The 20478-nt window shown below is 40.6% G+C and overlaps 1 protein-coding gene across 1 annotated transcript in view; it reads right to left on the bottom strand.

The window, feature by feature from the left end:
* Positions 1–20478, bottom strand: part of TGFBR2 (transforming growth factor beta receptor 2) — a 57053-nt gene that overhangs the window by 16327 nt on the left and 20248 nt on the right. Inside the window, exons 3-5 of the mRNA XM_062603586.1 lie at positions 15006–15177; positions 13756–13946; positions 933–1732 (exon numbers count right to left, since the gene is read on the bottom strand). Coding sequence (XP_062459570.1) covers positions 933–1732; positions 13756–13946; positions 15006–15177 — 1163 coding nt within the window. The remainder of the gene's footprint in view (positions 1–932; positions 1733–13755; positions 13947–15005; positions 15178–20478) is intronic.

Genomic DNA, 20478 nt, shown 5'->3' with positions numbered 1-20478 from the left:
ATTCCTGGCTCTGGTTAATAAATCTTCTCAAAATGCATCTCACTAAAGAGACTTTCAAAGACAGATTTGCATCTCACTAAAGAGATGTTGCATCTCACTAAAGAGACTTTCAAAGACAGATTTTCATTAGATAAACAACAGCAAAGCTCTTGTGGACTCAGCAGAGCACTAGCTGTCCCTGACAATGTTTTAAAACAAAATATTAGTTCCATGTGAAGTAAAAGTCATCTCAAATGAACAGGCTTTGAAGGGACCTACATATAAAAATATAAAAATCCATGTATGTATGTATGTATAATTGAATAATTAGGAACCAATTAACAAATGGTCTGAATTTATACTATGAGTTGTCATCAGAAGAGCCAATATTTAGAGATGTACTTGAAAAATTTAATCTTTGAAGCATTTATAAACATTCCGCTGGCCTACCTCTGAAACAGATGAGTGTTACCCACGCTACCTAGTTGAAGAAGCACAAAAGGGCAATTATTGTTATTTGACATTCTTGCATTTGCTTGTATGTGGAGAATGTACCAAACAAGTTTATTTACTTTAAATAAACAAGTTTATTTTTGTCATTTCAAAGTTATTATCTATCAGTTATCTGCTTACACCTCTTGAGGACAGAAGACAAACTTCACATATGCTGGGGTAAGCCAGGAGTGGGTCTACTCACACAAAACTGTAACACCATCAGGCACGAAAACTGTGGCACAACGTTATTATGTGAAGCACATCCTTATCATATGTCTGTTTGCATTGACTGCTGTTGCTTTAATGTTAAGTTTAGAGTGTCTTTGTCTATAAACACTTTCACATTAATTCTTAATGATTTTGAGGGGCTTTTTCCTCTTTTTTTTTTTTTTTTTTCCCCAGGAACTGAGACACCAATTGGCAGGATGGACAACCCCCTCTTCAAACTTTTAACTTACCTGTCCACTGTTAGCCAAGTCATCCACAGACAAAGAAGGGTCCAGCCTCAGGGATAACCCAAAGTCACAAAGACAGCAGGTTAAATCATTTTTCACCAGGATGTTGGAACTCTTTAGGTCCCTGTGCACAATAGGTGTTTTGGGTCGACCACAGGGTGTGTGATCACTATGCAGATGGGCAATCCCTCGGGCCAAGGACCCACCCAGTTTCCAGAGGTCCTCCCAGCTGATAATGTGCCGTGTGAGATACTCCTGCAAGTTTCCTCTAGCATGGAATGCGGTGATCAACCAGTACTGTTTACCAAGATCTGTCTTACGCTCCTCCGCTGTCAAGAATTGGAGGACGTTCTCATGCTTGAGGTTTACATCTGAAAAAATGTCTTTCTCAGTTTTCCAGGAGGCATATTCTTCATAGGGGAAAATCTTGACTGCCACAGTTTCATACTGCTCTGATGTGTTTTGCTTCAATTTGGCTTTATACACTTCAGCAAACCTTCCTTTGCCAACAACAATGTCCAACTCAATGGGCAGCAATTCTGTGTTGTGGTTGATGTTGTTGGCACAGGTAGAACTGATGTCTGAGCGGTCATCATCTAACATAATGGCACAAACATCACTGCAGTCCTTATGTTTCCTGGGCTTAACATTCTTCTCCCATGCCTTGTTGAGTTTCCTCTTCTTATGAGTGCGGTAGGCATAAAAGATAACAATGACAGCAACAGAAATCACCAGTAATGGGACAAGACTTATGATTGTAACTTTGGAAATTTCATCTTTCTCCTCTGGCTTATGAGGGTCATCTGTAAAGGACAGAAGAAAGGCAAACATTAAATAATATCATAGCTTTATGCATACAGGAGGCTGTTAATAATTATGATTTCTATTTAGAGTGCAACACATGATCTCCTCCACTGACAGTAAATAATAAAAATCGTCACTGCTTTCTTACTTTAAAATACTGTTTTGGGTGCAGGCCTCCACTTACCAGGACTTCCCTGTTTGTTTATTTTATAAAAAGTCAGAACTGAATGAGGAAGAACCTAATGTAATTTAATAGCTTTTTAAAAATTATTATTATTATTATGGATGAAACCTTAATTTTCCTCAGTATAATAGCCAGTCTCCTGTATTTACTCTGTCAATGTATTCTGAACAGATCTGCCCCTTTATCCAGTAAGTACTAAAACACATTAATTTTTCTAAGATAAAGAAATAAACAATGCAGCATGTGAATTCCTACTTGCTTGGTTATCACTCCAGATCCAATATATTTCAGTGGGATCCATGTAAAGACATCTTCAGGAAGCCTGCCCACACGCAACTACTACTTGTTAATATTCAAGCACAATATGTATGCCTGCATACGCATCTGAAAAGCAAATCTCATTCTCATACTTTGATGTGAGAGTTCCTAGAACAAATTCAGACACCTGCATGCACACAGGCATTTGAATCCTACAGGCACAATCAGGCATGCGTGGCACATCGGAATTGTCACCTCCCCATGTACTTTTTGCACAGATTCGTGTGTCTGAAAACTTTTTTTGTGTGTCACTTTCTGACTGTCCTGTTGTAAAGCAGATGGCTTGTTCCAAACTCCATAGCTGGTGCAGTCCACAGACTAACACATTCTTATGTGTAATACATAGAAGCACACAGGGATGTATTCTAAAATAGGGAGATATAATGGGAACGGTACCAATCAATCATTTTTCTAGTGGCGGAAGCTGCCCCATCACCTCTAGAAGTGACCTTCTAGTTCAGCATTTCTTAGGGAAGATAAACAGTTTAAAAGGGAACAGTTTTATTCTGAAAATAGATTAAAGAAGGAGGGTCAGAGTTTATTTGAACCTGATTTGATCGGACACATGGAAATGTACTCTCCCAGTCTATTTCTTCCTTTGAGTCAGAGCAAATGTTCGACATTATCTTTCCATGAAGGAGGGGATTGATTAGAAGAAGCCCTGGGAGTCTCACCTCAATGGACTAAAACAACAGAAGGTGCAACCAGAGCTAAGCAAGTAGCTTGTGTTGGCAGCATGACATGGGCGGATGTTTATATTAGTGTCACTGACTCATGTTCTGTGTATCAGGCCAAATAAGTCAATGCGAAAAGGAAAAGTTTAATAAGCTCTGAAAGAAAGTTGCCACTAACTACATTAGCCACAAGCTTCTGTTTTCCCTACTTTGAGCCTCTCAAAATGAAATGAAGGTGAGCAATGCTGAAAGGGGTGAGGGAAAAGAGTTTACAGTTAGAACAAGCGGTACCTCTGGCCCTCCAATTCCACTGGTAATCACTTTTTCATTTAAAAAAGTCAGCCAGAAAGCAGCTGGAACCACCAGATATTCAGAGGCAGGTGATGTGATATCTGAAGGGCATATTCATTATTTGGAGAAAGACCTGAATCCTGAACCAGGATGGGCTTCTGCTGCTTGAAAGGTTCATCAACCAGATGTAGAGCAAGTAATGCAATCCTAGCCTCTCTCAAAGGGTTTCAAGGAAGTGTCTTTCTAACACTGACATTCCTGGCTAGCACAGGTTAGTGTCATTCTTTAGAGCACCTACAAAGAATGTTTTTCTTCATTTATGCAGAAGGACAGTTTAAGACAATTCTATCTTCCACATATACACAAACCACAAATCCTTATTCTCAAGAGACTTCCCTTGGCAAAAAAAAAAATGTGAGTAAATGTTAAACAAAAAACACCCCCAAAACTTAGAAGAATCACAGATCACAGGGACCCCTTCTGCTTCTCAACATATGGAAGAGTGAAAAAAAAACCAACTTTTTTTGGTTTTTGTTTTTTTTTTTTTAATGGCCCTTACTGGAGGAATATATTTAGACAGCTCAATGTCACTGGCAGTAAACAGAAGATTTGAATTGCTTATTCCTACGTGCATTCTTTGCTCTCAGAAAATCTGCTTTATAAAGAACTTGGGAAATAACGGTGCTGGAGGACTGACTATGCTGTGGGATGGCTGTTTTGGACTTTTGGCTGCAAGCAGACTACAACTGCATGAATGCAGCTATGAACTGTAACAATCAGCTAAATAGTTTTGATGAACATTTGGGGTTCTCTTTTGTTTTTGTTTTTTTTTTTTTATTTTATTGCCACAGAAAAGCATACTTTAAGTTTGGGCTCTGCTCTTGGAACTGAGTAATATGTCATCTCTACCATATGGTATACTTTTTTAACAGAGATGAACATGCATGTCTCTCTCAGGCCCTCTAAGCCCTTTTTCTTTGCCACAGAGCTGCAATATGTAGCCTACATATTTGAAAAACAAATGTCTAATACCCCAAAAGGTATTAGTTCTCTTCCAAATTTCTCCGCATGAGTCCAAGCAGTTGAAGGTAATTGGTTGCATGCTCAGCAAAAGCCACCACTCCTTGACTGTTATGGCTACCTTTTTAAGGGTCTCTGATCACCCCTATAATGCCCTAAAGCAGGCTGTCTTTATTTGGCCTACAGCTGAGAAGTCTCCACACAGCTCCTTTGGCTCTTCCTCTTTTTGCACAAAAGAAAGCTTTGCTTGTGGTGCAGGGGGATTTCTGGGTGGAAGGGAGAAACTGTTGATGTCTCAAATGTCACTTAAAAAAGAATGAAAGAAAAAACTAATCAAAGCAGAAGCTGAGCAGTTCGGCCACTTCCCCTGAGCACTGCATTGTCCTGCACCCCTGCTGCAAAGTAACACATCCGCTTTGGCACTGTCCCTTGGAGGAAGTGAAGTGAAAAACATACAGCCACACACCCCCACCTAAGGCAGCAGGGACATGCTCGTGTTCAGATTTTAAGACACTAGGGAAATGCCACTCAAGGCTTCAGATGTGCAAGAATGAGTAGCCAACAGGGAGAACTGAGTGTCAGGACTGACAAGGGTGAACCCCGAGTTTAGGAGGGGACAGCAGCAGCAAAAAAGATGGTGGCACTGAGGGCTGGTCTGAGCAAGGCACTTCTGAAATTGCTTTTGATTTTGACTGCTAATATGAGCACAACAAAATCAGCCCTTCTAGCACAAGATAAGGTTGGCATAATTCTCTGTTGAATCTGTGTACAAAGAGCAAGATCAAAATTCAGAGCATATCTGTATGTTTGCATAGTGGCTAGCCAACATTTTCTGGCTTAACTACAAGAATCTAAGAATAAATATGTTCGTTTACTTATAAATGAATACCTATAACTCAAACCCCATAATTTCAAAAATGGGAGTGCTGCTTCCTCTCTTTGAGCCCCGGAATGAGCAAAACCTGGCTGCAAATGCAGACAATGAAATAGTTAAATGAAACAGTCTTTCAGGTTTTGGAAATCTGCTCTTAAATAACTTTCCCCACCCAGAACTAATTTTTAGGTGGCTCAGTCTTTTCTTAAGCTTCAAAAGAACCTATTAATATAGCATAACAATAGAGAAGTTGAGCTAAAAGAAAGCTTCCTGTATGTGGTTTAAACTAAGTGTGCTTAAGTTAGCACAAGCCATCTGCACAATTCTTAACACTACCTAAGCCTTTAGGGAATAGGGCTCAGGTGCCAAGGAAAATGGAAACTCTGTACAGCCCCTGTTCAGTCAGGAAGCTTCAAAGCACAACAGCATACAGATTCTTGAGGTTGGATTGGATGCCTTTGAACTTCGGTGTCACTGAACCTTGGAAACAAGAAATAAAACAATGGCAGTAAAATTAAGGACCTGCACTTTAATGGCAGTAGAATTGCACAGCCAGTACTGACAGAACTACTTCAGTGCTGTTTGCTGCATATGCAAGTTCTAAAGTCGCTGCCTGTTCAAGTGCTAGTCAAAGCCACATAGCAAGGCAAGAACATATTTGATACTGGCAGAACTCATGTACTGCATCTGATGTATTGAAAGCTTGTCTAGTGTCTTAAAAACCTCCAGAAATGCACAGTCACAAAATATGGGCTTGGACCTAGAACTGTGACCTAGTTATTTTGCAAGCTCCTGAGACACAATGCAGCCCTTTGAGCTGACTGGAGGACAACTCTGTTTTGCAGCAATTTTGAGGTGTCAAAGTTTGGTTTCAATTCCATGCTGGAATGAAAACTAAGACTTTTTGACTGCTTCTGCAAAACCAGAATTCTGTTCAAATCTTGCAATTTGGCAAGAGATGTGAGTGCTGAAACCCCATCAGTGAGGGGATTAGTCAGCGGTATGGGAGCTCCAAATTCAAGTCCTGCTCTGATCTGTGGAAGAGCTTTTCGTCTCTGATTATTCTGAATTTGGCAAAATGAGAGTTTGAAACTTATGTGTGGACCGATTGCTGAGCAAGACACTCGGCAATAAAATACGGAAAAGTCTCCCCATCTCTTTAGTGCTACTTTCTGGATGAAAACTAATTCCATAAAATGCTTCATTTTCAGTGAAATGAAGTTTCAATCTGAGCAGCTGTTCAGGGTAATTTAGTTTATCGCTATTGAAGAATCCTCAAGTGAGAATGAAATTCTTTAGTTCAGTGGAGTATCTCATGTATCTTCCTGATTTTGGTCCTTTTAGAATTAAATGGCTTGGAAATCTTCAGCAAAACATTTTTAGATGGGAAACGTTGGTTTTCAGAAAAAAAAAAAATCTGCTTTTGACATTCCTGTCCTTTTCCGTGGAACCCCTAACTTGAGGATAAAAGTGCTGTGAAAGTTGATCCACCCTTTGTGTTTTAAAACTTCTGCTAATTTTACTGGCATTGTTTCTTTGGGCTTTGTGAAGTGGGGGTGGAGAGCTTTTTTACTGTGGGGAGTGTGCTTTTTCCCTAGGAAAATAGTTGATCCTGACACAACTTGTTACTTGAGAGAAGAGACCAGCCCTCACCTCACTACAACCTCCTTTCAGGTAGTTGTAGAGTGATAAAGTTTCCCCTGAGCCTCCTTCTCTCCAGACTAAACAACCCCAGTTCCCTCAGATGCTTCTCATCACACTTGTGCTCTACACCCTTCATCAGCTTTGCTATCCTTCTTTGAACCCACTCCAGCACCTCAGTATCTCTCTTGTAATGAGGGGTCCAGAACTGAACACAGGATTTGAGATGCAGCCTCACCAGTGCACTTAGAATCACTGAATCTCATACCATTGGCCCATCAATCCAGTGTGTCCAGATCCTCTGCAGAGCCTTCCCAGCCTCTAGCAGATCAACACTCCTGCCCACCTTGGTGTCACCTGCAGACTTACTGAGGGTGTACTCGATCCCCTTGTCCAGATAAAATATTAAGCAGAACTGGCCCCATTACTGAGCCCTTGTAACTGGCTGGCAATTGGATTTAACTATATTCACCAGCACTCTTTGGGATGGCCATCCAGCCCATTTTTTACCCAGCAAAGAGTACACCCGTCCAAGTCACAAGCAGGCATATTCTCTAGGAGAATGCTGTAGGAAATGACGTCAAAGGCTTTACTAAAGTCTAGACAGACTTTAAATCTACAGCCTTTCCCTCAAAGACAGTGAAAGTGACAAGGTAAAGCCATCTCTAGAGCCTGTTTCTAAATCTGTCTTTCTAACGCAGTGCCATCTGCATGGCTCAGAATTTGGGCCCCTAAGAATGTTTTCTCAGATGTGTGGGAATTCATTCATTTCACCTTTTGGTTATTTGCCAGCCTGAATGCTGCTCAGCAGTCAACATATGGCTCGCAAAATAGCACTTAGTGCAGCCGATTGCCCAGTGCCACCACTTACCTATTTTCCTGAGAGGGAGTAAGGCAAAAGTACGAGCAGTTTTTTTGGAGAGCACTGGCACACAAACTGCTGCTCTCCCCTAGGGGCCTACAGCTTTGCCCTTGGCACATGACTACCCATGATTGGATGATCAGGACTCAAGACATGTGTTATACTCAGGGAAAATCCCCCAGTTACATGACCCAGTTATGTGTGTTACATATTTGAAGAGTCACGCACATGCATCTGTCATCTGAAGGGAATGCAGTCACAGGGGTGGGGGACAGGCAACTTGATTGCTCTGGGTGGCTTACTTTTGTAAAGAGGCTAGGCAGCAATGATGTAATGGATATTTTAGCTATTGTAAGCAGAATTTCATTTTTCAACTGATTGCCAAGTATGCTATTCGGCACCCAGGAGGTTTTAAGAAACTCTTAAGCTCTAAGGCAGAACAAATAGTTTGTTGCTGTTTTATTCCCTCACTGCTGGCTAGAAAGTGTAATTCCTTGTTTTGCTAGCACAGTACTCATTTGTTTAAAATCTCCCACCCCAGGATGCATTCCCTTCTTATCTTTTCCATTATGCAGGTCACTTCACTGTGTGCACACAGCAACTCTCACACGTTGACTTTTGAAGCTGAGCTTTCCTGCTCAGCAACAGGAAAGCCAACATACTCTAACTTTACACGATGTCAGTGTGTTTCTGTGATACATGACTCAGTTATACAACTCAGTGTCTGCTGCTGTTTGCTGGTGGTTTTCTGGAACAAATCAATCTCTCCAGTTTCAGTATGTTCCAACAGATGCCACACATTAACCACTATTTTTATTCTCAGACTGAGTTTCACCCCTCCGACCTTTCCCAAAATACTATGTTGTCAGTGTTAGTTACAGTTTGTTTCTGTCTGTAATTATTAAAGTCTCTTCTATGACAACCTGATAAAAGCTTGGCCACGTTCCCACACTTATTAAGCTCTCAAATGATGCAAATTGTAACAAATATGCCAACCAGACTGAAAGAGCGCTGCCTAGTTTGTTTTTACACAGATCTGTAACTGAGCTCTGCATGGTTATTTTCCTAGGAAGCAAACAATATAAATAATACAGAGCAAAACAAAATTCTGGCTTCTTTTGCCTCTTTCCATTCAATTTCCTTTCTATCCCACTAAGTGAATCAGACCTTCAGTATTAGACAGCCTCTCCTTTGGTTACATACAGCTGCAGGCATTGGGTGGGACTCTGTGGCTGCAAATACCTAAGAGGAAACATAGAGAACAATGCCAATATACAAGTGGTGAGAGGCTCTGTGCAACATTATGTAATGCTACTGACCTCTTATGGGGCAGCTGGAAGACAGTTACCTTCTGAACATGTTAGTTGGATAACAGAAAAACAGATTAATGAAAGCCTTTGTTAAAATCCACCTGGAAGCAGTCCAGCTGTAATCATCTCCCTTCTGCTCTTCCTTGAGCACTGGATAACTCATCACATGAGTATTTATGGCCTGGCGGCTGTTTCTGCACAGATCTTTAGTCAGCTGTTAAGTCTGAGATCTTCCTATGTAGCCAAATAAAATCACTAACGCTTTGTGTCTAATAAGGAGAGAAAGAGGAGAGAAAGAAAGGAAAAGACAGGGGCAACATATTAGAGACAAGTGAGAGATACCAAGTTAAGGAAACTCTAGAACATTACCCAGATCTTCTGCGATCCAGGCACAGGACAAGGCATCATATAGGCATGCCTGTGGTAGTTCAGGCAGCAGAACAATAACAGGTCTCCCAGGTAACAACTGTACATAGTGAGCAATCACAGCACTTGACACACTGCAAATCCATCCGCTGGAATTTGTTCAGGCAAATGACTCAGCCACAATTGATGAATCAAACACACTCCCAATTAGCAAATTCAGTAAAACCATAATCAACGTGAAGATTGTTAGCAGCACAACACCCCCTCTGCCCCAATTAGCTTCATTATTCTCATAATTTTTTTTTGACTTGTCAGTGATCTTTATCACTGAAGTTTTGATATTTTAAGACAACCACTTGGATGACCCAGATAGTCATTAAAACTTGTACACATTGTTGCTGCTAAACGTTTCTCCCATATTATGGCTGGGTGTGGTGGGAATATCCAAAATAATGACCTCATCTTGTGGTACATAAGGAATAATCACAGTCTACCTAAACAAACCCACAGCTGTTCAGGTAGGCTGAGTTGTTTGAACCTCGGTTGCAAGCCACAGGGAGAGACAAGTGAGGATGAGAAATGATCACCATGTAAGTTATTAGAATGAAACAACTCTAAACCAAACTGAGCTGTGCTACAGGTCTGCAAACCATATTTCCAAATTTTGACATCTCTGCATTTTTTCTTGGATTTGAACTTGATGCTCAGGTTAACAACTGCATATATAATGACAACAGTACTTAAAGGGTTTGTTTTCCTGTCTGCAGTCTCCAGTGCTGGGGTCACCCTTTTGCACGCTGCTGAATGAATGCATCTGAATAAGCCTGCAAAACAGGAAGAAGTTGCACTGCATAGAAGGTAGGTCATACACTGTGTACAATGCAGGTATCCATCCAATCTCCTAGGCTACAATGAGTGCCTGGTCATCTCTGCTCACAGAGAACAGGTCAGATATGAGGCTGAAAAGAGCATATCCTACTTGGTCCCTTTGGATAAACAAGCTTTGATCTCAGCCAAATAGCTCAGGATCAGGAAGAACTTTGTTAGGCCTTTGTTGTGCTTGTACTGGCTGATGAATGGAGGCTTGCAGATGGTGTGGAGAAGGAAAAGTTGATGAACAAAGCTGCCCAAACACCAAGGGAGGCCTGGAACTGTGCAAACAGCAACAGACAGACCTGGTTCGTCGCAACAGATCAAGGCAAAGCAAGATGCAGAAGATCCACCAGACATAACCAGACACCAGCGAGGAAAAAAACTCTGCTAGTCCAGTCCTGCACTCATCTTTTCCATGACAGCAAGAAAAGTCCCCTGTCTACCACCCAGCCAGCTTCTAACCAGGCAGGGCCTTTCTCCTCATGATTTCAGCTAATCTTTCCAGTGGTTTTGCTGCTTGGTTTTGCCTGCTGGCAACACTGACATTAGACATTTGAATAAATAATAATTAAAACACACTGGCATTCAGTTTTGCTGTGAGAAGCATTTTTCCACCACAGGAGTGTAAGATGCTTGCCAGTCATCCACAATTTTGTTTGGCAAAAAAAGAGAGGGATTAAAAAATAAACAGAGAGTAGTCAGATTTGCAGTGGCTACCTGTCTCCTGTATATTATTTCTCCAAGAAGTACAGAACATTGTTTGGAGTGATTCTGCACACGGCATTTTCCACCTGCTGCCTGTGGCCTGAAATGCCAGGGATCTGAATCAGGGTCAGCCTCCTCACACAGCAGAACTACAGGCATGTTTAGGCACATGTCTGACTGTGCCTTGCTCATTTTTCAGATGGGCAATTTAAAGGGAAGTCCATACAAGAACCAGGCATTTGATTTGGATGTAATTACCTCAAACATTTCCAAAGCTACTCTTGACTGAGTTACAACACTTCCCACTAGCCCAAACCTTTAGATGTTTGTGTCTAACACTGGAGTCAGGAGATTTACCCCTCACAGTCAAGACTGATGCACTCCAACAGTGCTGTAAAACAATTCTTCTATAAACAATAACAGCTCAGCTCTGAATCACTGCAACGTAGTGACTAACTTCTGGTGGAAATTAAAACTTACTGCCTTGCCCACTTTTCCTTCTTACCTCAGAAAAAACAGGAACAAACTAAATCTGGTCTGCCTTAAGTGTGCACCCAAGAGAAGAAGAGCTAGAGCACTGACCATTTATAGCAATAGCTTGAAAGAAAAGGCTGTGATTGACAGCTGAAAAATTACAATCTTTTTTATTGTCTCAGTATTAGCTTAATAAATTTATACACTTACTGTTTGATCAGGCTTTTTTAGACTAGCTTTTGTACGCTCTCCAAAACCATAGGCTGTGCAAAACCACTGCAAAAATTCTTGCTTTGGTGTACAAGAAATGAAGAGAGAAAAAAAAAGCAAGAACGATGTACAGAATAGATCTGGTTGACAGACATTCCAAAGGCAAAATTATTACAGGCTATTATCTAGTTGTCTAGAGGAGCTATGGACCAGCTGGCTGTGATGTTCTGCTCAAACTTAAACACAGACAGGAAACCGCATGTCTGATACTGTAAAAATCGTTTGTCTTCCTGCCATGGCTAACCAGGCAAGCAACCCAAAGAGGCTGTTTTCATTTAAAAGAAACACTAATGCACAACAATAAAAGAATGACAAAGCCTCAATTCTCCCCCTCCCAACTGGAGTTAATGCTTGTATTTGTGAATGAACTGGAAATGTTACAAACTGAAATTTTATATTACTTTCTTTTTTATCTGTGGTTATTCACTTATTACATGTGAATTCACTTATTACATGTGAATGTAATACAGTTTTCATGAGTCACCTACAGTGCTTAAAGCTTAATTTATACTACAGCTCCTTTTAAACTGCTCTGGAAGTGTGAGGGGTGCTGCAGATTTCATGGGAATGAAGGCAGCTGGTGTTGAATTTATAAAATGGTTTTCATAATCATACACAAAGAAGACACACATTTGTTAGAATGATTGCATACATCTATGTAGCTCCAGGAGAAACAGCTATAACATGACTAACTCATAACAAATTAGCCAAAATCCACAAGGGTGTGGTTCACTTTGTATAAATACTCTAGACAGCTGATGGAATAAGAACTTTTCCTTGGTAACACATTGTCTTCAAAAAAATCAAGGCAATCTGTTAGAATTAGGTCCTCTGTCTACCACCTGTGCTCACATCAATACCAGTATTTACTTCAACTCCTTTAAAGCCCACCTAAGTAAGGGTTAGTCATATAACTACGGATCAGTAGTCAGGTTATCTGATTTCAAATAAAGATTGGAGTGTGACTGGATGAGGAAGAGGGGAGGAGGTGGCACTAGATATGGATAGACTGGGCCAAGGGAGGCAAAGACTTTCTAGCTCACTCTTGGCTAATCTGGTGTGGTTTTGCAACCACAACTAGTTTGCCCTCTTGGAGGGCTGAGAAGAGAGAGCTAGAAATCTCTCATATAGCTGTCCGCCTCATTGCAGTCACACATCACATTTCTCAGGAGTAGAAACAGCTTCCCAACCCTTCATTATCTCAGGTTATGAGGATTTGATTATATCCTTTTCTGAGGAATTTACAGATGATAAGGGTGGGTTCTGTGTGCTGTACTCATTTATAAGTGTGCACATAAAGTTCTCCAGAGGAGGCCTCACACTTGCCTCCAAGAGACCTAACAGTCTCAGTAAAAGAATCATTGTGGGATTCAGCAGGTAGAAGAAATAAAGTGAGGGGGGTGTGTGTGCACATGCACGTCTGTGTGCAGCGTGTAGTCCACCAGCACTGTACACACCTGCACTGCCTTTACTGTGTTTGCAGCGGTCTATATAGTCTTTACTTCAAGAAGTAGAAAGGGGACAGGTTATACACTTGTGATTTGGTCTATACTCAGATTTCACTGGTTTAACCGAAATCATATACACGTTCTTATGCCATAGTAAGCATGAGGTAACATATCCACTAGAGAAGGAACACTGTAGCTACTTCACACCCCCCACAGAACAACTGCAAATGGTCAGTTACAACAGAGAAGCTGACTTTAAATTCACATCCAATCAAGTTACTCAGCCATATCTGTATAAACAGATGTCACACTATGGCAAACCAGCCTTTTAGAAGAGGCAAGACCTTAAATATAGCATTTGCCTCTTGATTTTTTTTATAACGTAATTAGCATATGTTGTATTTTGGTGTGTCAACAGAACAGCTCTAAACATCCTGCTTTCATCTTTCTTTTCATCGACTTTTAAGTGCAGTGTCTCAAGCTGAATATCAGACTTACTTCAAAAGGAGGAGGACAGGCTGGCAGGAAGAAATATCCTCTGAACACAGAAAAGAAAGGTTGAGGTTTGGCAAGACTCAGAAGACACCAAAATAGCTCCTGCCACTAAAAGTTTTCCTCCACAAAATGTGATTCCAAACTCCACTGCTATGACACAGTTAATATTAACTTGCAAGGTATAGCCTAGGAATGCAGCATAAATTATCAAACGTACCTGATGGAAAAATGAGCATATCATTGCATTCTTCACCTGTACAGGAACACATGAACATCAATCCCCCATCTTCCTTCTTTTCCCTCATCAAACACTGCTCTGAGCTGGAGTCATCCAACATATGACCATACAGTGTTTTCTGGGGATCATGGCATATTGTTTCTAATGTCACATTTTCATCATTCTGTCTCCTAAAAAATGAAAAAGAGAAAACTGAAAACAAGGAAGAAATGTTTTATAAAGGGAGCAGACAGCATTGCATCTTCCCCAAATTTGCCTCTTTTGAGAACTCAAATTAGTATCATTCTGGCATGAAAAATCCAGAATATATTCTAAATTGCACTACAGGCACTTCATATGGCAATAATAGGCACTGACCACTTACTAAAGCGGCACAGGACAAATATGGAACAGCACGCTGGACTGACGCTACATTTCAAGTGTCCACTTCCAATTACGCTGAACATCTCTTTGAGTCAATAAACACAATTAATCCCTTAATAAATGAATTAAGTGGTTCTAATTCTGTTCCTAAATCTGCAGTAATGTTGCAAATACTCAGTTCTGTTCCTTTTGTCCACCTATGAACTTATTATGAGTGTTTCTGGCTTTCTTTGGTAGGATTGGCTTACCATTTATAGAAGGGCAAGACCCCAGTTTTTAGACTGGAATGCAAGTTTAGGGTCAATGAATCCGAAAAAAAAATGTAACAACTCAATTTCATATACTTTTGATTTCTTTGAACCTAAACATAAAAAAAGCACCACTCCTGTATCAGAGTCATTACAGACACAGGGTGTTTTTTACCAATAAGAAAGTATTTCTACCTATACATGTTGAGTAAGCTTACTGTGATAGATCTACATAATGCAGTTCACTTTGAAACCTCAGAGACAATTGTCTTTCTTCAGCAAATTCTACTGTAATCCTCTCTGAGTCTCAAAACCGCTTCTATTCTCGGTGCTGCAGGCAGATGCAGCTTAATGGTTTGAACAAAGCCATGCCTCTTTTCCAATAACAGCATATGCTGGAACAAAAATGCTTTAGAAGAAAAAGAACACTTCATATCAGAATTATTGTTAACTTCAAACAACTCTCAGTGTGCTGAGCACAGATATGAGTTGGAAGTGAGAGAGCAAAGCCCTGTGAGGTAGCAGGGACATTATGAATATCAGAGCAATCGAGGAAAGTACTAAGTAATGATGAATGAGGGTATGTTCCCTGTGCACTTGTATGAAGAAATAACTTACCATATAGCAACACAGACTTCACTATTCTTCTCACAAATAGAAGTGATGTTGCAGTTGCTCTTGCACTGATGTTGGTTTGAGCAGGTTGTTACTTTAATGTCACAAAATTTGCATAGGTTTGGCATTTGTAATCCATTTTCCTTAGTTCTGTCTACAGGTGACATAATTTCAGCTTAAGGAAAAAAAAAAAGAGAAAGAAACTCAATAATGGTTGTTTATCAGCTTGTGTTACTGATCATTACGAAGATAATGTTTTCAGCAGTAGCAAACATTTTCTTACACCTTAAATTGGAAAATCCTTGATCTTTCACTGCCAATTTTCTTTATTACAAGCCAAGTGCCACAGTGTCAAGACCAGGTTAATCAAAGTGAATTTGAAAAGTGAAGTCAACTTCTATTGACTTCACAGGGAGCAAAAGTTGCTTTGCATTTTGCAGAATCAAGCTTACTGTGAGTCTGGTTTGCACTGGAATAACTACTCTGCAGCCAGCCATTTGCATTATTCACAGGCAACATATCTGTCCCCTATGTACAGTATATTGCATCATGGTCTGTGTGCCCAAGTAACCGTGTATACCAGAGTGGGAATGCACATTAGATGGGCATTATGACATGGATCATGATGAATTGTGTCAGTTTATGTTAACTAACCTGAGGCATTACATAGGTGCTGTTCTTGATGTGATTACTGTTCACACAGAAAAACACAGAGCTGGAAGTTACTTTCAACCTAAGGTAGATGGTCTGCAAGAGGTTGTGGGTGAAAGTCAAGCTGGAAATGCAATAGGGGATCTGTGAAGCTCATGTAAACTGTTCCTGAAGTCTTCCTGAGCTAACTCAAGGGGGCTTGAACTCAAACTAACTTGCCTTGTAGAAGTATACTTTGACCCAACAGCTACATTTCTGATCCCAGGCATTGAAGAATTACTTGCTTACTGGTTCCAAATCTTAGTACTCACCATCTACTTCAGTGTGGGGCAGGGAAGAGATATTTTTTGCCCCAGTGTATGAATTTCAGGAAATACATTTTTAGTTCAGATTTTTTTTGAAAAGCCAGCATGACTACAAGGAACAGAAAATGCCAACGTAAACTTTTTTCTAATGCTAAAATGAATATGCAACTATCTGAAGTGGAGCAGGTTATCTACAATGGTTTCAGTCTGACTCGCTTTGTAACATACTTGGAAAAGTAGCTTGAACCACTTTAAGGAGGTGCTGGGTTTCAAACAGCACAGCCCTTGTATCCACCTGTGTATTAAAACTATGTTCACATTGCTCTCTGTGGGAAAATGTTGCTAGGCAATCAATAACAGGCAACAAGGGATTTGTAATATCCCCTCTCTCGTGCATTAACTGAGAAAGAAATTTTTTCCTTCTAGAACTTCACTATTTACTACTATTAGAATGTTTTATTACAGAAATTAAATATATATGCTTTTTCTAGAAGGAAATTAAAAGGCCTCTTGATAACATTTTAAATGGATTTCTGAGCCATTGTGAGGGACTGAGAGACAAGTCTTCCCTCTTTATCCAAATCACAAATCCTTTTCATCACTAGCATGCTCTGATACTGACCCTAGGTCTCTGATCTTACTGCCATTGTAATCAATGGCAAACTCCCAATGATTTCAGTGGTATAGAAGAAGCTCCTACACAGGGGGGAGGGGTTACGATGAGCTCACTGGGAGCACTCGGGTGGAGAATGCTGGCAACATGTTACAGGCTAGCTGAATTTTAAGCCCCAGATAGACATTTTTTCTTAATTATTCCCAGAAGCCATGCAGAAGAACAAAGCCTCATTGAAGCAGGTGTGGGAGGAATTCAAAAGTAGGGTCCTATAAAATATGTGTTGATATAATCATCATTATGGCAAATTGCTCCTCTCTTCTGGATGGTACCTTTCATTTACCACATGCTGAAGAGAAACTAATAGCTGTGGTGATATATCTAGATTCCAGTAATGATCAAAACAACCTGATAATGAGGGACTGTCCCCCTACCAGTAAGAGGCACTTTCTGGCCCTAAAAGCTTGGATGAACAATACAGACAAGTATCAAGGGAGAGATGAAGTGACTCACCCAACTTCACAGAGGAAACCTGTGGCAGGGTGCCAAGCAGCTCACAACTGAGGACAGGGGAAAGACATCTGTTGCTTGAACTGCAAAGACTCTAGCTACATCTAGACTGCTTTCAGCTCTGAGCTCGTATGGCTCTGTGTTTCCCTGGGCAGCTGTGTGGCAGTGGATGACTGCTACAGGCACGACTCAATCCTCTCTAGTGCCTGCAGCACTGGAGCCAAAAGCCACAGGAAGGTGGGTCCTTAGGTAAACTAGTTCAAGCACAATATGTTTGTTGAGAGGCAGGGCTCGTTCCTGTGCCATCCCTGGCCATGCTGGGTACTGCCAAGACTCACCCACTGGAACTGGAACAAATGGATGAAAATATGTTTGGACCCCTTCCAAGGAGGGATCTCCAAACTATCTGGAAGCAGCAATCCACTGCAAAGTCACAAACCTTATGTTTCTATGTTCAGTGATAGGCCTTAATTTAACTACTAGCAAAAGGCTGGGTAGTTAGGGCCAGCTAATTTCTGAAGAGGTTAAATTGATGTCAAAAATCTAATGGGGTTTTAGGACTCCCAGAACCGACTACCTTAGAATTTTCTCCCCAGAATCCTTGTAATAAGGGTTGACAGTGTAGTGCCTCTCTGCTAATGCCACTGGTAATTCAAAGTACTGGATAAATTGTCCAGGTGGACAAACTTTCTTCCACACTCCAGCATCTGATTTAAAGTGAGGCTGCAGTTTACTTTCTCTAATACTGTCACATTCCTTTAGCAGGTATTGGAGTGTTGTTCATTAATACAGCTCGGCCTTGCCCATTGTGATAAACTGTCTAGTTCTAAACTAAAGGCGCATTTGATTTTCTCCTATCAGGCTGATGCTGAAATTCCACTATCAGACTGCTGTCGAAATCAACCTCTGCAAAGAGCCCAAGATGAAATCTGGAGTTGGATGTGAACCTCAACATCACTCTTCTGATCACAGCCTGCTACTAAACTCTGAGGACTTTAAAATCCAGGACAGGCTGGTCTGCTTCCAAGTCACATGAACTCAGACCTATCTCTAAGAAACAAAATCCTGCCTGGAGAATACAAGTTTGTAGCGTTCTTCCCCAGGGAAGTGTATTCACTCATTCCCTGAGGGGCCCACAAGCGGTTCACTACCAGTAACATTGCTTCTCTTCTTGTAATTGCTTGAATGTTCACCTCTAAAAATGTTTGAGTATCCTATGGCATGCTTCATAGCCCATGAGCCAACTCCTCAAGGTTTTCTCCTGTTCAACCAGTCACTTGAATACTGTGCACAGAAGCAACCTTTCATTTTGCATGAAAAACAAAAACAAAAGTGGATATAATGGGAAAGTCAATGGAGAAAACACAGATTTGCACATCTAAAGGAAGCCATCCTAAAATGTGTGCCTGTCTCCTACAATTTGAGTTTTGCCTTCTGCTCTCTGGTGTTAGTTTTCTTATTTTGACTTCTACAGGAAGCCTAATTCTAGCTTTCCTTGCTTTCTTGTCCATGGAGAAGGCCCCAAATAAAAGGCTGTGGTTTCTTGGCTATGAAGCTTTCAACCAACCAGTTCAGCACTGATCAGTCACTGTGGTTAAAATGCATGGAACATGCAAGCCAACGCGTGGGCTAGGTATTCTGGAAGAGACACCAGAACAGCCACATAAGAAATACAAACACTCCATCCCTGGTGGTGTTCAAGGCCAGGTTGGACAGAGCCTTGGGTGATATGGTTTAGTGGGAGGTGTCCCTGCCCATGGTAGGGGGTTTGGAACTAGATGATCTTAAGGTCCTTTCCAACCCTACCTATTCTATGATTCTATGATAAACTCCATGGATTCTAGTGAAGCCAGGATTGCAGGACAAAGCTTTTACTCTGTGGTTCATGTCTTCTTTATGATTTAGCAGGATCTTATTAAACAGTATGCCTCGCCCAAAATCTACTGACAGTCTTGAAGTTGTTTTCTTTGTTTCTGTTGTTTATAGATGTGCAATTTTAATTGAGGCCTCAGTCTATAGTTTGTATTCTTCTTATTTTTCAGCATCACTACAGAACTCTCAAAAGCCAACAACTTTTAAATAAAGCCCAAAACAATGTGCTGTCTTTTTGGGAATATCTACACTGGAAAACTTTATGTATGTCTTAGGATGCATTTCAGGAACAGCAGTCAATTTCTCTTACTTCTATCCTGTAAAAAATACTGTTACTGCATTTCTGTTCTCTCATCCAGTGCCTCTGGCACATGTATACATATAAAACAGCATTGCTGAACAGATAGATCTCATCCCTTAAAAACTGCTGAGGGAGATATTGGTATGGGAACTCAATTATTCAGCTGTTGTGAAGTAATTCCACTTGGTGGGAGAGACTTGAATTTAAGACTTCACTACATCATGGAAATCTGCAAGACAGAGGATGTCTCTACCAGAAAGCCTTGAAGAAGATTGTCCTTGTTCTGCCAAAGAGCACACCTCCACAGCATTATATCTAAGTGACTGTAAAGCACAGTAGCAGCTGTGAAGAACATCCAAGCTGTAATACCTTCTTATCCAACATAAAGACACCAGATTTTGCCAGGAACAATACTAAACACAGTATTTTTTTCTATTTTGCCTACCACCCCCAGTACACGATCTATAAACTTAGTAGAACTTTGATAGTAATGGGGACACTGCCAGCACCATGAAAGTGGAGATGTGATGATGCAAAAGCACATTCTTTGTCTTACAAATACTGATGAATTAATTGCAGGAGGGAAGAAGCCAAGAAAAATGTGTGATCCCATTACTTTTAACACTGGATATATCCTAATTGTTATTCTTAATTATACCGATTATCTTCAGTGTAGCAATACAAGGAAGAAGACATAGATCCATAATCAACCCCAAAGACTAAAAAATCATGAGTTAAAAATCATAAGACTAGCCAGAGATATCATGGAAATAAAGGAAGGGAAAAAACCCAACCCAAACAACCAACCAAAACACCCAAGCAAAACTGGGTTCTGCTTTATTTGCTACTGCCACCTGGACTCTTAGAGTGCATTGGAGTCATGTTTTGAAACTTCATCTGTAAGCAGGAAGGTTGGAATTACTGTCTGACTTGCAAAATCGAAAAGACAAAATGAAAATAAATCCCTGAAATCCAGGAGCTTGATCTTTAAAAACAAAAAAAAGAGCTATCATATGACTTCATAAAATCACAGGAGTTGGCAACACTGTTGATCACCTAGCATCTCCCATGACAATGCCTCCAGGGTTAACCCTATGAAATTTATATTTTCAATTGTTCAGTCAGAGCTTAATGCTATCATGAGATGAAATGGAGTGTTATGCTCTGATACATACTCCGTATTTACTATGTGAGTATGAACTCACATAGTTTATACTGTCTTGG

Source organism: Pezoporus occidentalis, unplaced genomic scaffold (genome assembly GCF_034315485.1).
Source record: "Pezoporus occidentalis ecotype Australia unplaced genomic scaffold, CSIRO_AGI_Poc_V1 ctg80, whole genome shotgun sequence".
Lineage (NCBI taxonomy): Eukaryota > Metazoa > Chordata > Aves > Psittaciformes > Psittacidae > Pezoporus > Pezoporus occidentalis.
Note: the sequence above shows the minus strand (reverse complement) of the source record. Positions and strands in the feature narration are given on the sequence as shown.